The following is a 26,391-nucleotide window of genomic DNA, read 5'->3' as shown; positions in this document are numbered from 1 at the left end:
ATATGGGTCCATCCTCTGTTGGGATAACGGGACACGGATGTCCTGCGTTGGGATAATGGATATGGTCCATCCTCTGTTGGGATAACGGGACACGGATGTCCTGCATTGGGATAACGGGATATGGCCCATCCACTGTTGGGATAACGGACACGGATGTCCTGCAGTGGGATAACAGGATATGGCCCATCCTCTGTCGGGATATGGGACACAGATGTCCTGTGTTGGGATAATGGGATATGGCCCATCCTCTGTTGGGATAACGGGATATGGCCCATCCTCTGTTGGGATAATGGGACACAGATGTCCTGCATTGGGATAACGGGATAGTAGGCCCATCCCGTGTTGGGAGAATGGGACACAGATGTCCTGTGTTGGGATACGGGATACGGCCACAATCTGTTGGAATAATGGGATATGGCCCATCCTCTGTTGGGATAATGGGATATGGCCCATCCTCTGTTGGCATAATGGGGATATGGCCATCCTGTGTTGGGATAATGGGGACACGGATGTCCTGCGGTGGGATAATGGGACCATGGCGATCCTGGGCTGGGATGAAGGAGACACATCCATCCTGCACCAGGATAACAGGGACACAGCCATCTGACAACAGCCAGCTCGGAGAGGCCGGATAACAGGACATGGCCATGCCCACATCAGGATAACGGGAACATGGCCATCCCACATCAGGATAATGGGAACAGGGCCATCCCACATCAGGATAACGGGAACAGGCCATCCTACACTGGGATAACAGGACATGGCCATCCCACATCAGGATAACGGGAACAGGGCCATCCCACATCAGGATAACGGGAACATGGCCATCTCACATCAGATAATGGGAACATGGCCATCCCACATCAGGATAACGGGAACATGGCCATCCCACACTGGGATAACGGGAACATGGCCATCCCACATCAGGATAACGGGAACAGGGCCATCCCACATCAGGATAACGGGAACAGGGCCATCCTACACTGGGATAACAGGACATGGCCATCTCACATCAGGATAACAGGACCATGGCCAACCTATGCCATGATAATGGGAACATGGCCATCCTATGCCAGGATAATGGGAACATGGCCATCCTATGCCAGGATAATGGGAACATGGGCCAGAATAATGGGAATATTGCCATCCTATGCCAGGATAATGGGAACATGGCCATCCTATGCCAGGATAACAGGACAGGGCCATCCTACACTGGGATAACAGGGACATGGCCATCCCACATCAGGATAATGGGAACATGACCATCCTATGCCAGGATAAGGGAACATGGCCATCCTATGCCAGGGATAACAGGAACATGGCCATCCTATGCCAGGATAACAGGAACATGGCCATCCTATGCCAGGATTAACGGGAACATGGCCATCCTATGCCAGGATAATGGGAACATGGCCATCCTACGCCAGGATAACAGGAACATGGCCATCCTATGCCAGGATAATGGGAATATTGCCATCCTATGCCAGGATAATGGGAACATGGCCATCCTATGCCCGGATAACGGGACAGGGTCATCCTATGCCAGGATAATGGAACATGGCCATCCTATGCCAGGATAATGGGAATATTGCCAGCCTTGCCCGGATACGTGAATATTGCCATCCTATGCCAGGATACCAGGCAGGGCCATCCTACCTGGCCAACTCCGCGCTCAACATCCCTTTTCCCTGGCCCCCGAGGGTTGGAGTCGCAGTTTTTTCCCTACTTTTGGGACCCGGCTCCGGGCCGGGATGGGGCCGAAGCCGAGCCGTGCCCGGGAAGGGGATCGGCCGCTCCCCCGGAATGGGGGGGGACACGCGGGCACCTGCTGCCCCTGCCTGCAGACACGGGGCCTCCTCCTGAATCCGGGCTGTTACCGGCATTCCCGGGGAACAACAAGGAGCCAAAGGCGCTTCTTTTCCTCTTCGCCTGGAGGAGGAGGAGGAGGAGGAGGAGGAGGAGGAGGAGGCGAGTTTTCCCGCTCTCCGACGCCCGTTACACCCACCGGGATTCGGCTCCGTCCCCGCTCGAGCGCGATCCCCCCGCGCTCCGAGACCCCACGGGCCCTTCCCGGCTCCGTCCTGCCCTCCCGCGCCGGCGAGGCCTCGAGCGATCCCAATCCCGACCCCGCCCCGATCCCAATCCCGACCCCATCCGCAGCGCTCCGTCTCGGCTCCGGAGGGTCGGCCGGGCTGTGCCCGCCGCTTCCCGAGGGAAGAGGAGGAGGGAAAAAGACGGGAAAGGGGGGCCAATGGGAGGGTTTGTCACGGAATTGGGATGCACTCCCCGATCCCGTGGGGGGGGTTCCTCACTCCTGGAGCTGCCCCCGCTCTGGATATGGGGGAGAATCCCCTCCAGGTGGGTCGGTAGCCGTCCAGGTCGGACCCAATCCCGGCAGGAATCTTCCTGCCCTCCCTGGACGAGGGGGCTGTGGTGTCCCCCCCCAAGACCTCGCTCGGGGGCGGGGGGGGGGACTTTGGGAAGCTCCAGCTTTGGCGGTTTGGTCGCTTTAATTCCCGTTTCCGGGCTGCGATCCCGGCGCAGGCGCCCGGAACGCCGGCAAGGGGCACCGGCTGCGAGGGGGGGGGGGGGGGAGAAACCACGGGGAAAAAAAACCAAATCCCCAAAATCCACCAGGAGGGGTCAAGCCGCCTGCAGAGGAAAAGAGCTCCAGGATTTAAGGATAAGGAGCAGCGAGTGGCGGCCGCCGGGTGCCGCCGCTCCGGGACGAGGCCGCTCCGGGCGCTCGGTGCCGCCGTTTTCCCCGGCTCCACCTTGAGGTATTTTTCCAGCATCTTGACGATGTGTTTGTTGTTCAGGACACTCTTGGCCACGTGTAAACTGGTCTTCTTGAACTGCTCCGCAGCCATCTGCAGCACGGACGGCCACGGAGTCAGCCGGAGGGGGAGAATTCCACGGGATGGGGGGGTCTAGGGTTCCCTCCTCCTCCTCCTCCTCCCCCAGGGCTTGGGAAAGCCGCCCTCCCCCATCCCACAAAACGGGGATGGATGGATGGAGGGATGGATGGATGGATGGATGGAGCACCTGCCTCGCTTCCACTAAGTCAAACCCTGGGGAAGCTGTGGATGGGCTGAACATCCCCCAGATATCCGGGATTGGGTCTGGATAACGGGTCGGAGACGGAGCTGCTCCGGAGGAGCCGAACGACATTCCCGCATCCCCGCCATCCCAATCCCTTTCCCAGCCCAGTCCATCCATCAGCTCCATTCCCGTTTATCAGCTCCCCAAACGCCCTCCGAGCCACCCCTCATTTGCATTTTTGCATATTTAATGAGGCAGCCCCTCCCCCTGGGGAACGTCGGGAGAAGGGATCTCCTTTCATCCCCCCAAAAAGGCTCCGATTTCCCTTTTCCCGCCCCTTTTCCCGCCCCTCTCCCCATTTTTCCACCTCCAGAGCCCTGCCCAGCCCATCCCACGGCCCTGGCTCGGCAGATGGTTCCCAGCGGGATTCCGGAGCCGTCCCCGAGCCCCGGAATTCCCGCCCTCCGGAATTCCGCCCTCCCGGAATTCCCGCCCTCGCCGGAATTCCCGGGGCTCACCCTGCGGTTTCCGGTTGTGGTCGCGGATCGCAGGTGCCTCTGGAGAAGGTGGGTTCTGGGCCGGGATCAACATGTCACAGGCCATGCAATGAGCTGCCTCGATCCTCTTGAAGAAATGCTCCTGCCGATCCCTGCTCCCGGGAAATCCCGGGAAAATCCACAGGTTTGGCTCTGTCGGCTCCAACCGGGCACTTCGCAACCCACCCCCTCCGCCCGCTCCCGATCCGGGGCCCACGTTCCCTCCTGGAGATCAAATCTATCCAAATCCACCCAAAATCCATTCAAATCCACCCAAATCCACCCAAATCCACCACATTCCCTCCTGGAGACCAAATCTATCCAAATCCATCCCAAATCCATCCAAATCCATCCCAAATCCACCCAAATCCATCCAAATCCATCCCAAATCCATCCCAAATCCATCCCAAATCCATCCAAATCCATCCCAAATCCAGGACATTCCCTCCTGGAGACCAAATCCATCCCAAATCCATCCCAAATCCATCCAAATCCATCCAAATCCATCCAAATCCAGCACATTCCCTCCTGGAGACCAATCCATTCAAATCACCCAAATCCACCGAAATCCAGGACATTCCCTCCTGGAGGCCAAATCCACCCAAATCCATCCAAACCCCCACATTCCCTCCTGGAGACCAAATCCATCCAAATCCATCCAAATCCATCCCAAATCCATCCCAATCCATCCAAATCCATCCAAATCCATCCCAAATCCATCCAAATCCATCCAATCCATCCCAAATCCACCCAAATCCATCCCAAATCCAGCACGTTCCCTCCTGGAGACCAAATTTATCCAAATCCATCCAATTCCACCCAAATCCACCCAAATCCACCCACGCGTCGCTCCGGACGAGGAGCAATTTATCCCACTCTGGAATAATAGCCTGAAAAATCCCAAATGAAGCCTGAAACATCCCAACGTTCGCCTGGAAAATCCCAACCATTACACCTGGAAAATCCCAATCCAGCCTGAAAAATCCCGAACATTAGGCCTGGAAATCCAAGACATGTAACCTGGAAAAATCCCAAATATTAAGCCTGGAAAATCCCAAATCCAGCCTGAAAAATCCCAAACATTAGGCCTGGAAATCCAAAACATTAAGCCCGAAAAAGCCCAAATCCAGCCTGAAAATTCCCGGGAATTCCAGAGGGATTCCCCCTCACCCCCGAAGGGTTTCTCCCGCTCATTCCCAGATTCCAGAGGGGATTCCCACTCACCCTTGAACGGATCCGGCTTCTGTTTGGATCCCTCCTTGTCCGTCAGCTCCTGCCGCCGCTTCTCGATCTTCTTGTTCCTGTTGACGATGTATTCCTGCAGGGAACAGGGAAAATCCACAGGGAAGGGCTGGGCGGGAATTCCCGGCTCCGGGAATGTGCTTTTCCCTCCCTGTGTCCCCCGTTATCGCCACCGAGCAAGAGGTGGGATGATCCCAGTTGGAATAAACGGGAGCCTGCGCCCCTGGCACCGTCGGAGTCCTGGGGGGAGATCCCTAAATCCATGCGGAATGTCCCTAAATCCTTAAGGAATGCCCCCAAATCCTTCAGGAATGCCCTTAAATCCTTGAGGATGTCTCTAAATCCTTGGGGAATGCCGCCAGATCCTTGGGAATGCACTAAATCCTTGGGAATGCCCTTAAATCCTTGGGGAATGCCCCTAAATTCTTAGGGAATGTCCTCAAATTCTTAGGGAATGTCCTCAAATCCTTGAGGAATGCCCCTAAATCCTTGGGGAATGCCCCTAAATCCTTGGGGAATGCCCCCAAATCCTTGGGAATGCCCGCAAATTCTTAGGGAATGCCCCTAAATCCTTGAGGAATGCCCCCAAATCCTTGAGGAATGGTCTCTAAATCCTTGGGGAATGCCCCCAAATCCTGGGGAATGCCCCCAAATCTTAATCCCCAGAAATCCGAACTCCAACCTGAAAAAATCCTGCAACTGGAAAATTCCAAATCCAGCCTGGAAAAATCCCAAATCAATCCTAAAAATGTCACAATGTTAAGCCTTGAAATCCCACATGTTAAGTCCGGAAAATCCGGTGAGTTAAGCCTTCCAAATGAAGGCTGGAAATCCCAAATAAAGGATGGGATTCCCAATTAAGGCTGGAATTCCCCAATTAAGTCTGGAATTCCCAAATTAAGGCCGGAATTCCCAAATTAAGGCCAGAATTCCCAAATGAAGGCTGGAAATCCCAAATAAAGGCTGGAAATCCCAAATAAAGACTGAAATCCCAAATAAAGGATGGGATTCCCCAAATGAAGGCTGGAAATTCCCCAAATTAAAACTGGAAATCCCAAATGAAGGCTGGAATTCCCAAATTAAGGCCAGAATTCCCAATGAAGGCTGGAATTCCCAAATAAAGGCCAAAATTCCCAAATTACGGCTGGGATTCCCAATGAAGGCTGGAAATCCCAAATAAAGGATGGGATTCCTAAATTAAGGCTGGAATTCCCAAATTAAGGCTGGAATTCTCAAATGAAGGCTGGAAATCCCAAATTAAAGCTGGGGATTCCCAAATGAAGGCTGGAATTCCCAATTAAGGCTGGAATTCCCAAATGAAGGCCGGAATAACGAAATAAAGGATGGATTCCCAAATGAATGCTGGAAATCCCAAATGAAGGCTGGAATTCCCAAATTAAGGCCAGAATTCCCAACTGAAGGCTGGAATTCCCCAACTGAAGACCGGAATTCCCAAATAAAGGCTGGAATCCCAATAAAGGATGGGATTCCCAAATGAAGGCTGGAATTCCCCAAATTAAGACCAGAATTCCCAATGAAGGCCGGAATTCCCAAATGAAGGCTGGAAATCCAAATTAAGCTGGAAATCCCAAAATGAAGGCTGGAAATCCCAAATGAAGGCTGGAATTCCCAAATTAAGTCTGGAATTCCCCAAATGAAGGCTGGAATTCCCAAATTAAAACTGGAAATCCCAAATAAAGACTGGAAATCCAAATAAGGATGGGATTCCCCAAATGAAGGCTGGAATTCCCCAAATTAAAACTGGAAATCCCAAATGAAGGCTGGAATTCCCAATTAAGGCCAGAATTCCCAAATGAAGGCTGGAATTCCCAAATTAAGGCCAGAATTCCCAAATTAAGGCTGGGATTCCCAAATGAAGGCTGGAAATCCCAAATAAAGGATGGGATTCCTAAATTAAGGCTGGAATTCCCAAATTAAGGCTGGAATTCTCAAATGAAGGCTGGAATTCCCAAATTAAAGCTGGGATTCCCAAATGAAGGCTGGAATTCCCCAAATTAGGCTGGAATTCCCAAATTAAGGCCGGAATAACGAAATAAAGGAGGGATTCCCAAATGAATGCTGGAAATCCCAAATGAAGGCTGGAATTCCCAAATTAAGGCAGAATTCCCAACTGAGGGCTGGAATTCCCAACTGAAGACCAGAATTCCCAAATAAAGGCTGGAAATCCCAAATAAAGGATGGGATTCCCAAATGAAGGCTGGAATTCCCAATTAAGACCAGAATTCCCAAATGAAGGCCGGAATTCCCAAATGAAGGCTGGAAATCCCCAATTAAAGCTGGAAATCCCAAATGAAGGCTGGAAATCCCAATGAAGGCTGGAATTCCCAATTAAGTCTGGAATTCCCCAAATGAAGGCTGGAATTCCCCAAATTAAAACTGGAAATCCCAAATGAAGGCTGGAATTCCCAAATTAAGGCTGGAATTCCCCAATTAAGTCTGGAATTCCCAAATTAAGGCCGGAATTCCCAAATTAAGGCAGAATTCCCAAATGAAGGCTGGAAATCCCAAATAAAGGATGGGATTCCCAACTTAAGGCTGGAAATCCCAAATAAAGCTGGAAATCCCAAATAAAGGATGGGATTTCCCAAATTAAGGCTGGAAATCCCAAAATAAAGGATGGGATTCTCAAATTAAGGCTGGAATTCCCAAATTATGGCTGGAATTCCCCAAATTAAGACCAGAATTCCCAAATAAGGCTGGAAATCCCAAATGAAGGCTGGAATTCCCAAATTAAGGCTGGAAATCCCAAATTAAGGCTGGAATTCCCAATTAAGGGCCGGAATAACGAAATAAAGGATGGGATTTCCCAAATGAATGCTGGAAATCCCAATGAAGGCTGGAATTCCCCAAATTAATGCCGGAATTTCCCAATGAAGGCTGGAATTCCCCAAATGAAGGCTGGAAATCCCAAATGAAGGCCGGAATTCCCCAAATTAAGGCCAGAATTCCCAAATGAAGGCTGGAAATCCCAAATAAAGGGATGGGATTCCTAAATTAAGGCTGGAATTCCCAAATTAAGGCTGGAATTCTCAAATGAAGGCTGGAAATCCCAAATTAAAGCTGGGATTCCCAAATGAAGGCTGGAATTCCCAAATTAAGGCTGGAATTCCCAAATTAAGGCCGGAATAACGAAATAAAGGATGGGATTCCCAAATGAATGCTGGAAATCCCAAATGAAGGCTGGAATTCCCAAATTAAGGCCAGAATTCCCAACTGAGGGCTGGAATTCCCCAACTGAAGACCGGAATTCCCAAATAAAGGCTGGAAATCCCAAATAAAGGATGGGATTCCCAAATGAAGCTGGAATTCCCCAAATTAAGGCTGGAATTCCCAATTAAGGCTGGAATTCCCCAAATTAAGGCTGGAATTCCCAAGTGAAGGCCGGAATTCCCAAGTGAAGGCTGGAATTCCCCAATTAAGTCTGGAATTCCCAAGTGAAGGCCGGAATTCCCACCTGCAGGAACTCCACGGTCTTGTCGGGCAGTTTGGTGCCGATGTAGCGAAGGGTCTCCTTGTGGAATTTGCTCTGGAGGTGCCTCTGGATCTCCTCGTCCTCAAAACTCCGGAATTTGCAGACGGAACAGGCGAACTGGATCCTGGAATGACACTGGGAATGAGGGACAGGGGAACTGGATCCTGGAATGACACTGGGAATGAGGAACAAACTGGATCCTGGAATGACACTGGGAATGAGGAACAGGGGAACAGGATCCTGGAATTACAGAGGGAATGAGGAACAGGGGAACTGGATCCTGGAATAACTGGGAATGAGGAACAAACTGGATCCTGGAATAACAGTGGGAATGAGGAAACTGGATCCTGGAATAACTGGGAATGAGGAACAAACTGGAATGCCCCAGGATCCAGGAATGCTCCGGGATCCAGGAATGCCCTGGGATCCAGGAATGCCCCAGGACACGGGAATGGTCCCAGGATCCAGGAATGCCCTGGGATCCAGGAATGCCCCAGGATCCAGGAATGCCCTGGGATCCAGGAATATCCTGGGATCCAGGAATACCCTGGGATATGGAATACCCTGGGATATGGGAAGCCCCAGGATCCAGGAATGCTCTGGGATCCAGGAATACTCTGGGATATGGGAATGCCCTGGGATCCAGGAATACCCTGGGGATCCAGGAATACCCTGGGATATGGGATGCCCTGGGATCCAGGAATACCCTGGGATCCAGGAATACCCTGGGATATGGGAATGCCCTGGGATTCAGGAATGCCCCAGGATCCAGGAATGCCCCGTGATCCGGGAATGCCTCAAGATCCAGGAATGCCGGTTATTCCACCTTTAATTCCCCTCCTGATCATTACCAGCCATTCCAATCCACAGGAACGCCGGTTCTTCCATGTTTAATTCCCTCCTTGGATCATTAACATCCCTTCCCGTCCACCTCTCACCCCCCCTTGGCACCTCCTCATCCCAACCACCCAAAAACCGGGGAAAGCCCCTCCCGAAATCCCGAACGACCGGCCCCCAAACGCCACAGCCCGGCGGATTTCTCCCACTCCTTGGCGCAGGGGGAATCCCTGTTATTCCCAGGAATTCCCGCTCCTGGCTGATCCCTGTGCTCACCTGTCCATGGCCCGATCCCGCATCCGATCCCTTCTCCGCTTGCTTTCTCCCTCTTCTTCTTCACCTCCTCGTCGTCGTCCTCGCCGCCGTCCCGGATGCTGCGGGAATCAATCCCAGTTATTCCCAGGATTTTGGGGCCCAAACCCCTTGGATTCGGGGGAATCTCTTTGCTCTCCCGACTTCCCTCAAGCTCCGGAATCTCTCCCAAGTTCTGACCTCTTCCCGAGTTTTCCAGGAGTTATTGACTCCCAAACCGGGAGAGGGAGAACGGGAAGAGCCCTGACTTTTCCAGACCCCTCTATCTCCTCTCCTGGAGGGAATTCCTGTTTTCTGCCAATTATTCCCGGATTTTGGGGCCCAAACCCCTGGATTTGGGGGAATCTCTTTGCTCTCCCGACTTCCATCAAGCTCCAGAATCTCTCCCAGTTCCAACCTCTTCCCAAGTTTTCCGACTCCCAAACCAGGAGAGGGAGAACGGGAAGAGCCCTGACTTTTCCAGACCCCTCCATCTCCTCTCCTGGAGGGAATTTCCTGCTGTTCTGCAATTATTCCCGGGATTTTGGGGCCCAAAACCCTTGATTTGGGGGAATCTCTTTGCTCTCCCGACTTCCCTCAAGCTCCGGAATCTCTCCCAAGTTCCGACCTCTTCCCGAGTTTTCCAGGAGTTATTGACTCCCAAACCAGGAGAGGGAGAACGGGAAGAGCCCTGACTTTTCCAGACCCCTCTATCTCCTCTCCTGGAGGGAATTTCCTGCTTTCTGCCCCAAAATTCCTATTTTTTTTTCCCTGTTCCGCCCTTTTTTTCCCCGAGGCCAAAAAAGCCGCTCCCAAAGTGAAGCCCCAAATCCCGGGAGATCCCGGAGCTCCGGCGGTTCCGCTTCCCTGGGGACGGTTTGGGATCTGATCCTCACGTCACCCTCCCGAGAATTCCTCGGGAATTCCTGGATAACCTCTAATAATTCCTTGAGAATGATCAGGAAAGTAAAAAAGGAAGGAAAAGAGCGAAACTCTGCCCCGTTTTGGGGCGGAAAACTCCGAGTTGGGAAGTGGATAATTGGATAATTATTGGATAATTATTGGATAATTATTGGATAATTCCCCCCCCTTGTTCCCAGGAAAAAACTGCCTTTCCCTGGATTAACTCCTGGGATTGTTTGATACACCTGAATTCCCACCTAATTAAAGGAATCAACCAAAGCAGGGGGATCCCGGGGGGGGGGGGAGGGGCGAAGCCCCCATGGAAAATCCCTTGGGATCAGGACATTCCTCCTCCGCCTGGCCGCGTTCTCCAAGCAGGGAAATCAAGGAACGCCGCGGGAATCAGGGAAGCATCCACGTGGTTTGGGCACTTCCCGCTTCTCCGGGGGGGGGGCAATTCCACGTGCCGGGATGGGCAGCAACCTGGATCGCTGATGGGATCCCAAGTGGAGCTTGTGGTGTGTCCCGGCGGGAAGCGGACGGAGACGGAGCGGTGATCATTCCAGGAGGACCCCGGGAATGGGGGGAGACCCCCCCCCCCGGCTCCTCCCAATCCCCCCCCGTTCCGGTTCTCCTGGAAAGAGAAGCACAAAGAGATCCTGGGGTTATTCCTTCCGGGAATTCCCTCGGGTCCTTCCGGGATTCGACGCCCCTCGTTTTCAGGGATGGGGATAAAAACACTCGGATTCCGTGGATTAGGGATCCGTGTCATGGAATGAAGGTTGGAAAAGAGCTTTGGGATCATCCAGCCCAACCCGGCACTTCCAAGGTCACCCCTGAGCTGTGTCCCCTCCCCCAATGGGCACATCCAGGTGTTTTTTGGGACTTCCAGGGATGGGATTCCAGCCCTGCCCGGGGCAGCCCCTTCCAACCCTTTCCAGGAAGGAATTTTCCCCCGAAATCCAACCTAAATCTCCCCCAGCCCCTCATTTTCCTGGATCTGCAGAGCCCAAAACTGCCCCCCAGGATCCAATCCCACCTGGAAACCCCTCCCTAAATTGGGATTCAGCCCCAAGGAGCCTCCCCAGGAGCCACATCCAGGGGCAGGATCCCAACTTTCCCACTCCAGGATCCCAACTTTCCCACTCCAAGAGCTTTCCAGAGCCCAAAACTGCCCCCCAGGATCCAAATCCCACCCGGAAACCCCTCCCTAAATTGGGATTCAGCCCCAAGGAGCCTCCCCAGGCCGCCACATCCAGGAGCAGAATCCCAACTTTCCCACTCCAGGATCCCAAATTTCCCACTCCAAGAGCTTTCCAGAGCCCAAAACTGCCCCCCAGGATCCAAATCCTGCCTGGAAATCCCTCCCTAAATTGGGATTCAGCCCTAAGGAGCCTCATCCAGGGGTAGGATCCCAACTTTCCCACTCCAGGATCCCAAAACTGCCCCCCAGGATCCAATCCCACCCGGAAACCCCTCCCTAAATTGGGATTCAACCCTAAGGAGCCTCATCCAGGCACAGAATCCCAACTTTCCCATTTCAGGATCCCAACTTTCCCACTGCAGGATCCCAACTTTCCCACTCCAGGAGCCCAAAACTGCCCCCAGGATCCAAATCCCACCTGGATCCTCTCCCTAAATTGGGATTCAGCCCTAAGGAGCCTCCCCAGGAGCCACATCCAGGAGCAGAATCCCAACTTTCCATTTCAGGATCCCAACTTTCCCACTGCAGGATCCCAACTTTCCCACTCCAGGATCCCAAACTGCCCCCCCAGGATCCAAATCCCACCTGGAATCCTCTCCCTAAATTGGGATTCAGCCCTAAGGAGCCTCATCCAGGCACAGAATCCCAACTTTCCCATTCCAGATCCCAACTTTCCCACTCCAGGAGCCCAAAACTGCCCCAGGATCCAAATCCCGCCTGGAAATCCCTCCCTAAATTGGGATTCAGCCCCAAGGAGCCTCCCCAGGAGACACATCCAGGCAAAAGATCCCAATTTTCCCACTCTAGGATCCCAACTTTCCCACTCCAGGATCCCCAAAACTGCCCCCAGGATCCAAATCCCACCCGGAAACCCCTCCCTAAATTGGGATTCAACCCTAAGGAGCCTCATCCAGGCACAGAATCCCAACTTTCCCATTTCAGGATCCCAACTTTCCCACTGCAGCATCCCAACTTTCCCACTCCTGGATCCCAAAACTGCCTCCCAGGATCCAAATCCCACCTGGAAACCCCTCCCTAAATTGAGATTCAGCCCTAAGGAGCCTCATCCAGGCACAAAATCCCAACTTTCCCCACTCCAGGATCCCAACTTTCCCACTCCCAGAGCTTCCCAGACCCCTCAGTGCAGTGAATCCACCCGTGATCCCCGTGGAATTCCGAGGAGCAAATCCTTCAAGGGCTCCCAACGCTATTTCTGGGGGATTTTCCATCTCCCAACTCCCCCCCCGGAGCAGCTCCAACATTCCCACATTTCCCCTGGAGCTGGAGGCTGGAGTCACTTACACCTTTGTCGCCTTCATCCCCGGATTTTTCCTCCCCTTCTCCCTCATCCGCTGCGGGAAAAAGGGGAAACAACTCAGTGTGTGGAGAAGCAGCTCCGGAATGGGATAAAACCCTGGGAGAGGCGGGAAAACCCCCCTGAAATCCCGGGAAAAGGGTGGCTTGGGGACGATTCCGGGGCCGTACCGTGTCGGAGTCGTCGCCCTCGCTGTCGGTCCGGGCTGTTTGGCCTCGGGATCGTCCCGCTCTGGGATTGCTTCCGCTTCCGACCCCCTTCCCCCGTCGGAGCGGCCTCCGGAGCGGCTCCGGAAGCCTCTTCTCTTGGGCTAAAGGGGGGGGGAGAAATCCTTGGATCAGTCAAATTCCAGGCGCTAAAGGAGCGGGAAAGTCAAAGAGTTCCCACCCGGCCTCGACGCTTCCCGGGGGAAGTGGGAATTCCGGGATCCTGCAGGGTTGGTGGGGGCTTTGGGAAAGGATTCCGTGGATGGTGTTGTGTCCCTGGAGAGCGGGTTTGGGATGGGATGAGCGGATTTGGGATGGATTGAGCACTCCCAATCTATTTCACGTCCCTGGAGAGCGGATTCGGGATGGGGTGGAGTTGTTTTATGTGTCCCTGGAGAGTGGATTTGGGATGAGATGAGCAGATTTGGGATGGGATGAGCAGATTTGGGATGGATTGAGCACTCCCAGACTGTTTTATGTTCCTGGAGAGCGGATTTGGGATGGGGTGAGCAGATTTGGGATGGATTGAGCACTCCCAGGCTGTTTTGTGCCCCAGGAGAGCAGATTTGGATGAGGTGAGCAGATTTGGGATGAGGTGAGTGGATTTGGGATAGGATGAGCACATTTGGGATGGGGTGAGCAGATTTGGGATGGGATGAGCACTCCCAGACTGTTTATGTTCCTGGAGAGCGGATTTGGGATGGGGTGAGCAGATTTGGGATGGATTGAGCACTCCCAGGCTGTTTTGTGCCCCAGGAGAGCAGATTTGGGATGAGGTGAGCAGATTTGGGATGGGTTGAGTGGATTTGGGATAGGATGAGCACATTTGGGATGGGGTGAGCAGATTTGGGATGGGATGAGCACTCCCAGACTGTTTTATGTTCCTGGAGAGCAGATTTGGGATGGGGTGAGCAGATTTGGGATGGATTGAGCACTCCCAGGCTGTTTTGTGCCCCAGGAGAGCAGATTTGGGATGAGTGAGCAGATTTGGGATGGGGTGAGTGGATTTGGGATAGGATGAGCAGATTTGGGATGGGGTGAGCAGATTTGGGATGGGATGAGCACTCCCAGACTGTTTTATGTTCCTGGAGAGTGGATTTGGGATGAGATGAGCAGATTTGGGATGGATTGAGCACTCCCAGGCTGTTTTGTGCCCCAGGAGAGCAGATTTGGGATGAGGTGAGCAGATTTGGGATGAGGTGAGTGGATTTGGGATAGGAATGAGCACATTGGGATGGGGTGAGCAGAATTTGGGATGGGATGAGCACTCCCAGACTGTTTTATGTTCCTGGAGAGCGGATTTGGGATGGGGTGAGCAGATTTGGGATGGATTGAGCACTCCCAGGCTGTTTGTGCCCCAGGAGAGCAGATTTGGGATGAGGTGAGCAAGATTTGGGATGGGGTGAGTGGATTTGGGATGGGATCAGCGGATTTGGGATGAGGTGAGCAGATTTGGGATGGGGTGAGCAGATTTGGGATGGATTGAGCACTTCCAGGCTGTTCTGTGACCCTGGAGAGCAGATTTGGGAATTTGGGATGGGATGGGCCCTCAGGGGCTGTTCCATGGGTATGAACCAACTCCAGGATGTCCCGCTGGCCCCAGGAAGACCCGAATCATTCCAAGGCAGAACCCCCATGAACCAACTTCTCCTTCTCCAAGGAATTCCACCCCCCAACCTCCCACAAACCAACTTCTCCTTCTCCAAGGAATTCACCTCCAACCCCCCAGGAACCAACTCCTCCTTCTCCAAGGAATTCCACCTCCAACCCCCCAGGAACCAACTCCTCCTTCTCCAAGGAATTCCACCTCCAACCCTCCACAAACCAACTCCTCCTTCTCCAAGGAATTCCACCTCCAACCCCCCAGGACCAACTCCTCCTCTCCAAGGAATTCCACCCCCAACCCCCCACGAACAAACTCCTCCTTCTCCCAGGAATTCCACTTCCAACCCCCCACAAACAACTCCTCCTTCTCCAAGGATTCCACCCCCAAACCCCCAGGACACAACCAGAATCCCCAGGAAGCAACTCCTCCAAGGAATTCCGCCTCCAACCCCCCCCCAGGACATGGCCAGAACTCCATGAACCAACTCCTCCTTCTCCAAGGAATTCCACCTCCAACCCCCCATGAACCAACTCTTCCTTCTCCAGGAATTCCACCTCCAACCCCCCACAAACCAACTCCACCTTCTCCCAGGAATTCCACTTCCACCCCCCACAAACCAACTCCTCCTTCTCCAAGGAATTCCACCCCCAACCCCCCGGGACACAAACCAGACCCCCATGAACCACTCCTCCTTCTCCAAGGAATTCCCCCCCAACCCCCAACAAACCAACTCCTCCTTCTCCAAGGAATTCCACCTGCAACTCCTCCTTCTCCGAGGAATTCCACCCCCAACCCCCCCCAAACCAACTCCCCCTTTCTCCCAGGAATTCCACCCCCAACCCCCCATGAACCAACTCTTCCTTCTCCAAGGAATTCCACCCCCAACCTCCCGGGACACGGCTGGAACCCCCATGACCCAGCTCCTCCTTCTCCAAGGAATTCCACCCCCAACAAACCAACTTCTCCTTCTCCAAGGAATTCCACCCCCAACCCCCCCCCACAAACCAACTCCTCCTTCTCCAAGCAATTCCACCTGCAACTCCTCCTTCTCCCAGGAATTCCACCCCCAACCCCCCCCAAAACCAACTCCCCCTTCTCCCAGGAATTCCACCCCCAACCCCCCATGACCCAACTCCTCCTTCTCCCAGGAATTCCACCTGCAACTCCTCCTTCTCCCAGGAATTCCACCCCCCACAAACCAACTCCACCTTCTCCAAGGAATTCCACCTCCAACTCCTCCTTCTCCCAGGAATTCCACCCCCACAAACCAACTCCACTTCTCCAAGGAAGTCCACCTCCAACGCCTCCTTCTCCCAGGAATTCCCCCCCCCACCCCCAACCCCCCGGGCCACACCAACCCCCCATCCCCCGTTCCCGGACTCACGCGAGGGTGTTCCCGTGCCAGGGGGCCGTCCCATCCTGTCCCTGTTGCGCTGCCGGCCCATCCCGTAGGCGCGTTGCCGTAGCGCCCCATCCCCATGCCATCTCCGTAGTCCTCCGTAGTCCCCGTAGTCCCCGTAATCCCCGTAGTCCCCCGTAGTCCCGTAGTCGCCGCCGTAGTCGCCGTATCGCCGTAGTCGCCGTACTCGGGCACCAGGGCTTGGAGAAGGGGATGCCGCCGGTTGGCGCCGGCGCCGCCATCCCGCGCGCGGCTTCCCCAGGTAGTTGAGCTCGTTTCCAACGGGCCTACAGGCGCTCGGACTGGAGGAGGGCGGGAATCCCTCGGGCGGCCGAAGGCGCCCAGGCGGCCGCGGCTCTGGGCCCGGTTCTGCCCCCGGCCCCGCAGGAGCCCGAAGCCGTTCCCCGCGGCTCCGCGGCGGCTGCTCCCGCCGGGAGTCGAAGTGGGAGCCGGCGCCGAAGGAGTCCCCGCGCTCGGCGTCGCCGTAGTCGGAGTAGCCGGCCCGGTAAAGGTCGCGCTCGCCCAGCGACGAGCGGGAGTCGTACGAGTCGAACGACTCGAAGCGGAAGGAGCTGCCGGGGGGAGAGAGGGAAGAGAGGTCAGGGACTGGAATCGCTGCCCAGCCCCGGGGCTCCTGTTATCCCAGCAGTATCCCGGGAATGTCCCACCCCTGGTGCTCCTGTTATCCCAGCACTATCCCAGGAATGCTCCTGTTATCCCAGCAGTATCCCGGGAATGTCCCACCCCTGGTGCTCCTGTCATCCCAGCAGTATCCCGGGAATGCTCCTGTTATCCCAGCAGTATCCCGGGAATGCTCCTGTTATCCCAGCACTCTCCCGGGAATGTTCCCGTTATCCCATCACTCTCCCGTTATCTCATCACTCTCCCGTTATCCCATCACTCTCCCGTTATCCCCGTCACTCTCCTGGGAATGTTCCCGTTCCTCCCGTCCCTCTCCTGTTATCCCATCACCTCTCCCGTTATCCCGTCACCTCTCCCGGGAATGTTCCCATTATCCCGTCCCTCCTCCCGTTCTCCCCGTCACTCTCCCGTTAATATTCCCATTATCCCCTCACTCTCCCGGGAATATTCCCGTTATCCCGTCCCTCTCCCATTATCCCGTCCCTCTCCCGTATCCCGTCCCTCTCCTCTTATCCCATCCCTCTCCCGTTATCCCGTCCCTCTCCTGTTATCCCATCACTCCCCGGGAATGTTCCCGTTATCCATCACTCTCCCGTTATCCCTTCACTCTCCCGTATATCCCATCCCTCCCGTTATCCCATCCCTCTCCCATTATCCCGTCCCTCTCCCGTTCTCCCGTCCCTCTCCCGTTATCCCATCACCCTCCTGGGAATGTTCCCGTTATCCCATCACTCTCCCGTTATCCCATCCCTCTCCCGTTATCCCATCACTCTCCAGTTATCCCATCCCTCTCCCGTTCTCCCGTCACCTTCTCCCGTTATTCCCATCACTCTCCTGGGAATGTTCCCATTATCCCTTCACTCTCCCGTTATCCCATCCTCTCCGTTCTCACCGTCCCTCTCCCGTTCTCCCGCCCCTCTCCCGTTAATATTCCCGTTCTCCCGTCCCTCTCCCGTTCTCCCGTCCCTCTCCTGTTTCTCCCGTCCCTCTCCGTTCTCCCGTCCCTCTCCCATTCTCAATCCCTCTCCCGTTCTCCCGTCCCTCTCCCGTTCTCCCGTCCACTCTCCTGTTCTCCGTCCCTCTCCCGTTCTCCCGTCCCTCTCCCATTTCTCCATCCCTCTCCCGTTCTCCCCTCACTCTCCGTTAATATTCCCGTTCTCCCGCCCCTCTTCCCGTTCATATTCCCGTTCTCCCGCCCCTCTCCCGCCCTCCCTCCGCTCACCCCTCGTGCTCCTCCATCCCCTCGGCGGCTCCGGCGCTTCCCTCCTTGGACATCATGTCCAGGCGCTGGTTGATCTTGGCGATGATGGAGTCGGAATTTTCCGGGCCGGCTCCGTCGGCTCCGTAGGCGCCGGCTCCGGTTCCGTCGGAGTTGAGGCCCAGCTCCGAAGGCTTGGGAGGCTCCCAGGCTCCGGAAGCGGCTCCGTAGGGGTAGGAGGCGGCGGCGGGAGCGGCCGAGCTCTGGGGGGTGTAATAATCGTAGCCCTCATAACCTGGGGAGGGGGGGACACACCCAAAAACCAACTTTAAATTATTATAATTATCATAATTATCGTTGGGATCATTAATTATAAAGGTTAAATCAGGGTTTACGCTCTAAAATACCCCGGGGGTCAAAGGTCATAAAGACTTTTTAAGGTCGTAAAGAATAAAATATTTAGTCTCGTAATATAATGATAATAAAATGTTATAAAATCTCTTTAATGTTATAAAAAACAAAGGTATTTGGTATCACAATATATTGATATTGAAGTGCTATAAACACTTTAATATTGTAAAGAATAAAAGTATTTAGTCTCCTAATATAGTGATAATAAAATGTTATAAAATCTCTTTAAGGTTATAAAAAACAAAGGTATTTGGTACCATAATTTATTGATAATGAAGTGTTATAAACACTTTAATATTGTAAAGAATAAAAGTATTTAGTCTCTTAATATAATGATAATAAAATGTTATAAAATCTCTTTAATGTCATAAAAAACAAAGGTATTTGATATCACAATATATTGATATTGAAGTGCTATGAACACTTTTTAATATTAAAAAAACTAAAGGTATTTGATACAAAAAAATATATTGATATTAAAGTGTTATAAGCACTTTTTAATATTATAAAAGACTAAAAGTATTCAATCTCCAATATATTGATGTTAAAATGTTATGAAAATTCTTTAATATTATATAAACGAAAGGTATTTAATATATAAAATATATTGATATTAAAGTGTTATAAGTACTTTTTAATATTATAAAGACTAAAGGTATTTGATAAAATAAAATATATTGATATTAAAGTGTTATAAACACTTTTAATATATATTATATATTAATATATTTTAATAAATTTAACATAATATTAATATAATAAAGACTAAAGGTATTTGATATCATAAAATAAATTGATATTAAAGTGTTATAAACACTTTTAATATATATATATATTAATATATCTTAATAAATTTAACATGACATTAATATTATAAAGACTAAAGGGATTTGATATATAAATAAATTGATATTAAAGTGTTATAAACACTTTTTAATATTATAAAGACTGAAAATATTTTATATCATAAATTAAACTGATATTAAAGTGTTATAAACACTTTTAATATATATTATATATTAATATATTTTAATAAATTTAACATGACATTAATATTATAAAGACTAAAGGGATTTGATATCATAAAATAAATTGATATTAAAGTGTTATAAACACGGGATTCTGCCCCCCAAATCCCGGGATTCCTGTCCCCCAAATCCTGGGATTCTGCACACCCAAATCCCAGGATTCTGCCCACCCAAATCCCGGGATTCTGCCCCCCAAATCCCGAGATTCTGCCCCCCAAATCCCGGGATTCCTGCCCCTCAAATCCTGGGATTCTGCCCCCAAAATCCCAGGATTCTGCCCACCCAAATCCCAGGATTCCGCCACCGAAATCTGAGGATTCTGCCACCCAAATCCCAGGATTCCCGCCCCCCAAATCCCGGGATTCCGCACCCCCACCTTGCCAGCTGGCGGCGTTCGTGGCGTAGGAACCTGGGCAGGACAGAGAAAAAAGGGAATTTCAGCTGCCAAAGCCCCAAATCCCGACGGGAAAAGGGGCTGGAGCCTGGGCAGGGAACGGGAAAAGGGGGGAAGCCAAGGGGGGGTCCCCCAAACTCACCCTGCGTGTTGGTGGTCCCGGCGCTCCAGGTGCCGTATCCTGGGAAAAGAGCGGAGCCGTGAGCGGGGGGAGGGGCTGTTCCTGCCCTTCCCGACCCCAATCCCAACAAAGTCTCCAATTCCAGCTGCGATCCCACGTTGGGAAAGGCCCCGACCGAAAGGTCGAGGGGATGTTCCGGGAGGGAAAGCAGGATTCCGTGGATTCCAGGGAATGACGGAGTTGCGCCGGGATAAACCCTCCCGGGCGCCGGGGAAGGGATGTTCCCGTTGGGATACGGCGGCAGGAGCCTCCCTTTTCCCTCGGGAATGTCGGGGATCCCGGGGGGAGATCCCAGCTGGATGAAACACCCCGAGCTCCCTGAGCTTCCCGGCACTAATTAAGAGCTTTGTGTTAACGAGGAGCCTTCGAGCTCCCTGAGCTTCCCGGCACTAATTAAGAGCTTTGTGTTAACGAGGAGCCACAGATCCGCTCTCCCCAGGACCGGCGGCGAGGGAAGCTCCTTTGGGGGTGGGAGAAACAGGGAAGGGCCAGGACAGGCAGGAGATCCCACCAGGATCCACAAGATCCCATCAGGATCCACAGATCCCATCAGGATCCACAGATCCCATTAGGACACACAGGAGATCCCACCAGGATCCACAGATCCCATCAGGACAGACAGATCCCACCAGGATCCACAGGAGATCCCATCAGGATCCAAAGATCCCATCAGGACACACAGATCCCACCAGGATCCACAGGAGATCCCATCAGGATCCAAAGATCCCATCAGGACACACAGATCCCATCAGGACACACAGATGATCCCACCAGGATCCACAGATGATCCCACCAGGATCCACAGATCCCATCAGGATACAAAGGAGATCCCACCAGGATCAACAGATCCCACCAGGACACACAGATCCCACCAGGATCCACAGATCCCACCAGGGTACACAGATCCCACCAGGATCCACAGGAGATCCCATCAGGATAGAAAGGAGATCCCACCAGGATCCACAGATCCCATCAGGACAGACAGATCCCAGCAGGATCCACAGGAGATCCCATCAGGATCCACAGGAGATCCCACCAGGATCCACAGATCCCACCAGGATCCACAGGAGATCTCATCAGGATCCACAGGAGATCCCATCAGGATCCACAGATCCCACCAGGACACACAGATCCCATCAGGACAGACAGATCCCAGCAGGATCCACAGGAGATCCCATCAGGATCCACAGGAGATCCCACCAGGATCCACAGATCCCACCAGGATCCACAGATCCCACCAGGATCCACAGGAGATCTCATCAGGATCCACAGGAGATCCCATCAGGATCCACAGATCCCACCAGGACACACAGATCCCACCAGGATCCACAGGAGATCCCATCAGGATCCACAGGAGATCCCATCAGGATCCACAGGAGATCCCATCAGGACACACAGATCCCACCAGGATCCACAGGAGATCCCATCAGGATCCACAGGAGATCCCATCAGGATCCACAGGAGATCCCATCAGGACACACAGGAGATCCCATCAGGACACACAGATCCCACCAGGATCCACAGGAGATCCCACCAGGATCCACAAGAGATCCCACCAGGATCCACAGGAGATCCCATCAGGATACAAAGGAGATCCCACCAGGATCAACAGATCCCACCACGATCCACAGATCCCATCAGGACACAGAGATCCCACCAGGATCCACAGGAGATCCCACCAGGACACCCAGATCCCACCAGGATCCGCAGATCCCACCAGGACACACAGATCCCACCAGGACACCCATTCCCAGACAATTCCCCTTCCCACCATCACCACGGGGAGGTTGTTCCCAGTTCAGCTCCCCTTTCCCTCGGGATGGGCTTTCCCAGAGGCCGGGATGGGCTTTTCCAGCCGTTCCTTGGCCTCCTGGGGAGGGATCAGGGCTTGGAATTCCGGCCGAGGCTCAGCTCCATCCTCCACACGGATTCAAATCCGTGATCTCCACTGATCCCGAGCCCTGGCTGGAATCAGGGATTTCGGGATCATCCCCAAAAGCGGGAAAGGGAAGCGATGCCAAGGCAGGGAAAGGTTTTTCCAGGCAGGATCCTCAAACCGGCAGCAGCTCCGTGTTTCCAACCAACCCCAGCTCCCCCCCCACTTCCAGCTTTAAGCCATTTCCAAGAAAACCTTGGGAATGTCGATCCGGGAGGCAAATCCAGCCCGGCCCTGCCCGGAACCTCCAGGAAAAGAGAAGCTGCTCGTCCCAAATTCCAGCCCAAAGGAATCCTGGCTCTCCGTCCCTCGGGATTCTCCAGGATAAAGCTCCTTGGTTTTACGTCCCGGGGTGTTTCCCGAGCCATTATCCCGTTCTTCCCGGGGACAGAGATCTGGGATAACAACCGCCAATTAACGGCTCCGTGACTAATTGTGGAACTAAACATTCCATAAACGTCCCCACGAGGGAAAACTCTCGGAGCGAATCCTCGTCGCCGCCTCTCGGGATAAAAAACACGGAATTAAGAGCAAAGCAGGGGAAAAAAAAAACCCACATGGAAAGGAGCAAGAGGCGAATTTTAGGGAGCTGAGCGTGCCCTGGGTGATGATTCCTGATTTCCAGGCAGGAGTTTCTCCGGGGAGAAGAGTTTGCCCTCCGGGAACGAGGAATTACTGCAATTAAATCAATTTATGGCCCGCAAGGCTGGGGGTTAAACAGGCCCCAAAACCTCAACAGACGCGGAATTCAAAACACCAAAGCTGCTTTTCCCGCTTCCGTATCCTTTTAAAAAATCCCAGATAACCCAAAACTCTCAGAATTCCTTCGCTTTTATACCATAAAACGGGAAAAATCCACGATAAAACCCCTCTAAAGCCGTGCTGGAGGTTTGCTCCTTTCCCAGTCCCGGGAGGCAAAGGGAAGATCCCTCATTAAGCAGCTCGTTAATTCCATGAATCCAACGGAATCTTTCTCGGGAATAACTCGGAGGTGCCTGAACTCTCCCAAGTTTTTCCTCCAGACTCGCTCGACAAAGAGCCCCCAGGCTGATTTAACACTCATTTAAGGGGATTTTAATCCTGGTTTTTATTCCCAAAGAACAGCGAAAACGCCGGAAAAGGATCTAAAAACTTGATGGAGGAGATGCCAGAGAGCTCAGATTCCCACCTTGGCCACGGGTTGTGTCCATGAATTCTGAAGGATCTCTGTCCACGGGTTGTGTCCATGAATTCTGAAGGATCTCTGTCCATGGGTTATATCCATAAATTCTGAAGGATCTCTGTCCGTGGGTTGTATCCATGAATTCTGAAGGATCTCTGTCCATGGGATATATCCATGAATTCTGAAGGATCTCTGTCCATGGGTTGTATCCATGAATTCCGAAGGATCTCTGTCCCCGGGTTGTATCCATGAATTCCGAAGGTTTTCTGTCCACGGGTTGTATCCATGAATTCTGAAGGATCTCTGTCCATGGGTTATATCCATAAATTCTGAAGGATCTCTGTCCATGGGTTATATCCATAAATTCTGAAGGATCTCTGTCCGTGGGTTGTATCCATGAATTCTGAAGGATCTCTGTCCATGGGATATATCCATGAATTCTGAAGGATCTCTGTCCATGGGTTGTATCCATGAATTCCGAAGGTCTTCTGTCCATGGGTTGTATCCATGAATTCTGAAGGATCTCTGTCCATGGGTTGTATCCATGAATTCCGAAGGTTTTCTGTCCACGGGTTGTATCCATGAATTCTGAAGGATCTCTGTCCATGGGTTATATCCATAAATTCTGAAGGATCTCTGTCCACGGGTTATATCCATGAATTCTGAAGGATCTCTATCCATGGGATATATCCATGAATTCTGAAGGATCTCTGTCCATGGGTTATATCCATAAATTCTGAAGGATCTCTGTCCATGGGTTATATCCATAAATTCTGAAGGATCTCTGTCCATGGGTTATATCCATAAATTCTGAAGGATCTCTGTCCATGGGTTATATCCATGAATTCTGAAGGATCTCTGTCCGTGGGTTGTATCCATGAATTCTGAAGGTTTTCTGTCCATGGGTTGTATCCATGAATTCCGAAGGATTTCTGTCCATGGGTTGTATCCATGAATTCTGAAGGATCCCTGCAGGACGTGGAGGGATGAGGGAAGGCGAGGCAGGAGCCGGATTAGTTATAAATCCCGCTGCAATCCCGATTAGGGGATAAAACCCAGGGAAGTGCCGTCAGCAGGGAAGGAAAAACTGCCCTCGTGGGATCTTTGTGTCCGTAATTGGAAGGAAAATTCATCCATGTGGAATCTTTTGTGCCCGTGAATGTGGATACAAGCAAAGGGAGGGATGAATCCAGGCGGGAAGAGGATCCAGGCTCTGGGATGCTGCCGGATCAGACCTGGGATGCCGTCCTCTGACATCCAAATAAACTCCATCCGGGGGCTTTAAATGACCCATATCCAGCTGTTAAACTCCCTTTCCGGTGACTCGCTTCCAATTCCCACCTCTGCATCCTCGATTTTGGTTTAAAGGAACGTTAAATCCCAGCGGAATCCGCAGATCCCGATGACGCCAAGGAAGTCGACACCCTTTTGGTGGAGGGGGACGGGATTTTCCCCTCGTAAATCCCTTCCCCCGGGCCAGGGAAGGAGGCTGAAGAGCCTCAACAGCCTTTGGGTGCTGCTGCAATCCCGGATGGGATTCCAGAGGGATCCCACGCGCTCCCTGGTGCTTCCATCGACAGTTCCTTGCTGGATGCTGTTACACCGGGGGTGAGGAAACACCTCGGGGGGCAAAGACGCCCCCGGGGAGGATCCAGGGAAGGGGATCTGAGGCGAGGGGGGAATTCAGAGATCCACAGGGGATTTCGGGGGAGATCCAAGGAGGGGGAATCCAGGGGGAGACCTGATGGGGGGATCCCAGTGGGATCCGAGTGGGAGGATCCGGGAAGGGGGACCCATGAGGGGAGTGGGAGCTCCCTGAGGAGGGGACGGGTCTCCCTGAGGAGGACACACGGGACCAAGCTGAGGAGGGAATGCGACCCCCTGAGGGGGACATGGGACCCCCCTGAGGAGGGTACAGGGCTCTCGGGGTTCGCAACCAGCGGGACCGGGAAGGAGAGGGGGAAACTGAGGCGCACGCGGCGGGGGCGGGGCCGCAGCCGCCATTTTGTGTCGTCTTCAGAAATGGGACCGGCGCCATTTCCGCCCCCCCCCCGCGCTCCCCTCAGGGAACAGCCCCCCCCATAGCGCCCGTCCAACCAATCAGCGGCGCCCCGTCACTGAGCGACGGGGTTCTCAGCCAATCAGCGGCGCAGGTCCCTCACGGGAGGCGGGCGCAGCGCTTCCCGCAACGGCTCGGCGCTCCCCCCCCCCGGTTCTCCAGCCGGTAACGGAGCCAGTACTGAGGCAGCGGCGGGACTGAGCCGCCACCGCCCGAGGGAGCGGCGGCGCCGCGGGGCCGCCCCGCACCTACCGCCGTATCCCGGCTCCATCGCCGCCTCCGCCTCCGCCCGGCGCCGCCGCACCGCTCACCCGAGCGCCAACTGCGCACGCGCGCCGCGCCCGCCGCCCATTGGGCCCCTCAGCGGCGAGGGCCCGCCCACGAAGCTTCCCATTGGCGGAGCTCGCCCAGAGGCGCGGTCCGCCCGTCGCTCCCATTGGCCGGCCCGGCGGCCCTCCCCCGATGCGATTGGTGGAGGCTCTTCCTTCCCGGGGGGCCGCCGGCGCGCCCACCTGTCAATCAGAGCCGTTCTCGCTCCTGATTGGGCTGCGGCGCGGGGCTCGCCCGGGGCCGGCGCTGAGGGGGAGGCGGGCGCCGCCATGGAGCCCCCGGGGCTGGGGCGGGAGCGACTCCAACCGGGACCCCACCGGGACCGAACTGACCCGAGGGATGGCTGTGAACCAGCCCCTCGCAACCATGATGTCTCTGTCCCCTCATAGCAACTCTTTCCTCCGTCCCCTCACAGTGACAATGTCCCTCATCCCCATCCCCTCACAGTGACAATGTCCCTCATCCCCTCACAGTGACAATGTCCCTCCATCTCCATCCCCTCACAGCGACAGTGTCCCTCCATCCCCTCACAGTGACAATGTCCCTCCATCTCCATCTCCTCACAGTGACAATGTCCTTCCTCCACCCCCTCACAATGTCCCCCATCCCCTCTCAATGTCCCCAATTCCCATCCCCTCCCAGCAATGGGATCCTCCATCCCCATCCCAGCTTTCCAGCAGTTTTTTCCTCAACGTTTGCCCAAAAACCGAATTAAAACACCTTCCAATCAACCGGCGGCTGCAGGAGGTGGGTGAGGAGGTCCAGGCTGGGCCTCAGTTTGTCCAGAACCACCCCCCTGGTTTTCCTCAAGCTCCACATCCTTTTCCAGCCCCATTCCATAATTCCAGGATTCTGGAACCCCTCTGCTCCGGAGCCAGGCTGGGAGAGCTAGGAATGTTCACCTGGAGCAGGGACCTTCCAGAACATTCCAGGGGCTCCAGGGGAGCTGGAGAGGGACTTGGGATAAGGGATGGAG

General features: G+C 53.5%; 1 protein-coding gene across 2 annotated transcripts; it reads right to left on the bottom strand.

Annotated features, from left to right (window-relative positions):
- Positions 1–1,825: 1,825 nt before the first annotated feature.
- AKAP8 (A-kinase anchoring protein 8) lies at positions 1,826–25,403 on the bottom strand. 2 transcript variants are annotated; one of them, XM_032677310.1, is made up of 13 exons: positions 25,338–25,403; positions 19,890–19,928; positions 19,730–19,762; positions 17,939–18,209; positions 16,060–16,646; positions 13,034–13,173; positions 12,853–12,900; positions 9,427–9,524; positions 8,296–8,437; positions 4,803–4,896; positions 3,561–3,691; positions 2,775–2,870; positions 1,826–1,929 (listed from the first exon to the last, which is right to left on the bottom strand). In XM_032677310.1, exons 1-11 carry the CDS (start codon positions 25,354–25,356, stop codon positions 3,627–3,629), a joined length of 1,536 nt encoding a protein of 511 aa, XP_032533201.1. In that variant the 5' UTR covers positions 25,357–25,403; the 3' UTR covers positions 1,826–1,929; positions 2,775–2,870; positions 3,561–3,626. The 2 variants fall into 2 exon arrangements, with proteins under 2 accessions (XP_032533201.1, XP_032533202.1); XM_032677311.1 differs by lacking the exon at positions 1,826–1,929 and adding an exon at positions 1,938–2,652.
- Between the last annotated feature and the right edge of the window lie 988 nt (positions 25,404–26,391).

Source organism: Chiroxiphia lanceolata, unplaced genomic scaffold (genome assembly GCF_009829145.1).
Source record: "Chiroxiphia lanceolata isolate bChiLan1 unplaced genomic scaffold, bChiLan1.pri scaffold_49_arrow_ctg1, whole genome shotgun sequence".
NCBI classification, from domain to species: Eukaryota; Metazoa; Chordata; class Aves; order Passeriformes; family Pipridae; genus Chiroxiphia; species Chiroxiphia lanceolata.
Note: the sequence above shows the minus strand (reverse complement) of the source record. Positions and strands in the feature narration are given on the sequence as shown.

Coding starts and splice junctions, on each gene's coding strand:
- AKAP8 (XM_032677310.1), bottom strand. Junction 12,901..13,033: donor AGGGCGACGACTCCGACACG/GTACGGCCCCGG, acceptor TTTTTCCCGCAG/CGGATGAGGGAGAAGGGGAG. Junction 4,897..8,295: donor AGACCGTGGAGTTCCTGCAG/GTGGGAATTCCG, acceptor TGTTCCCTGCAG/GAATACATCGTCAACAGGAA.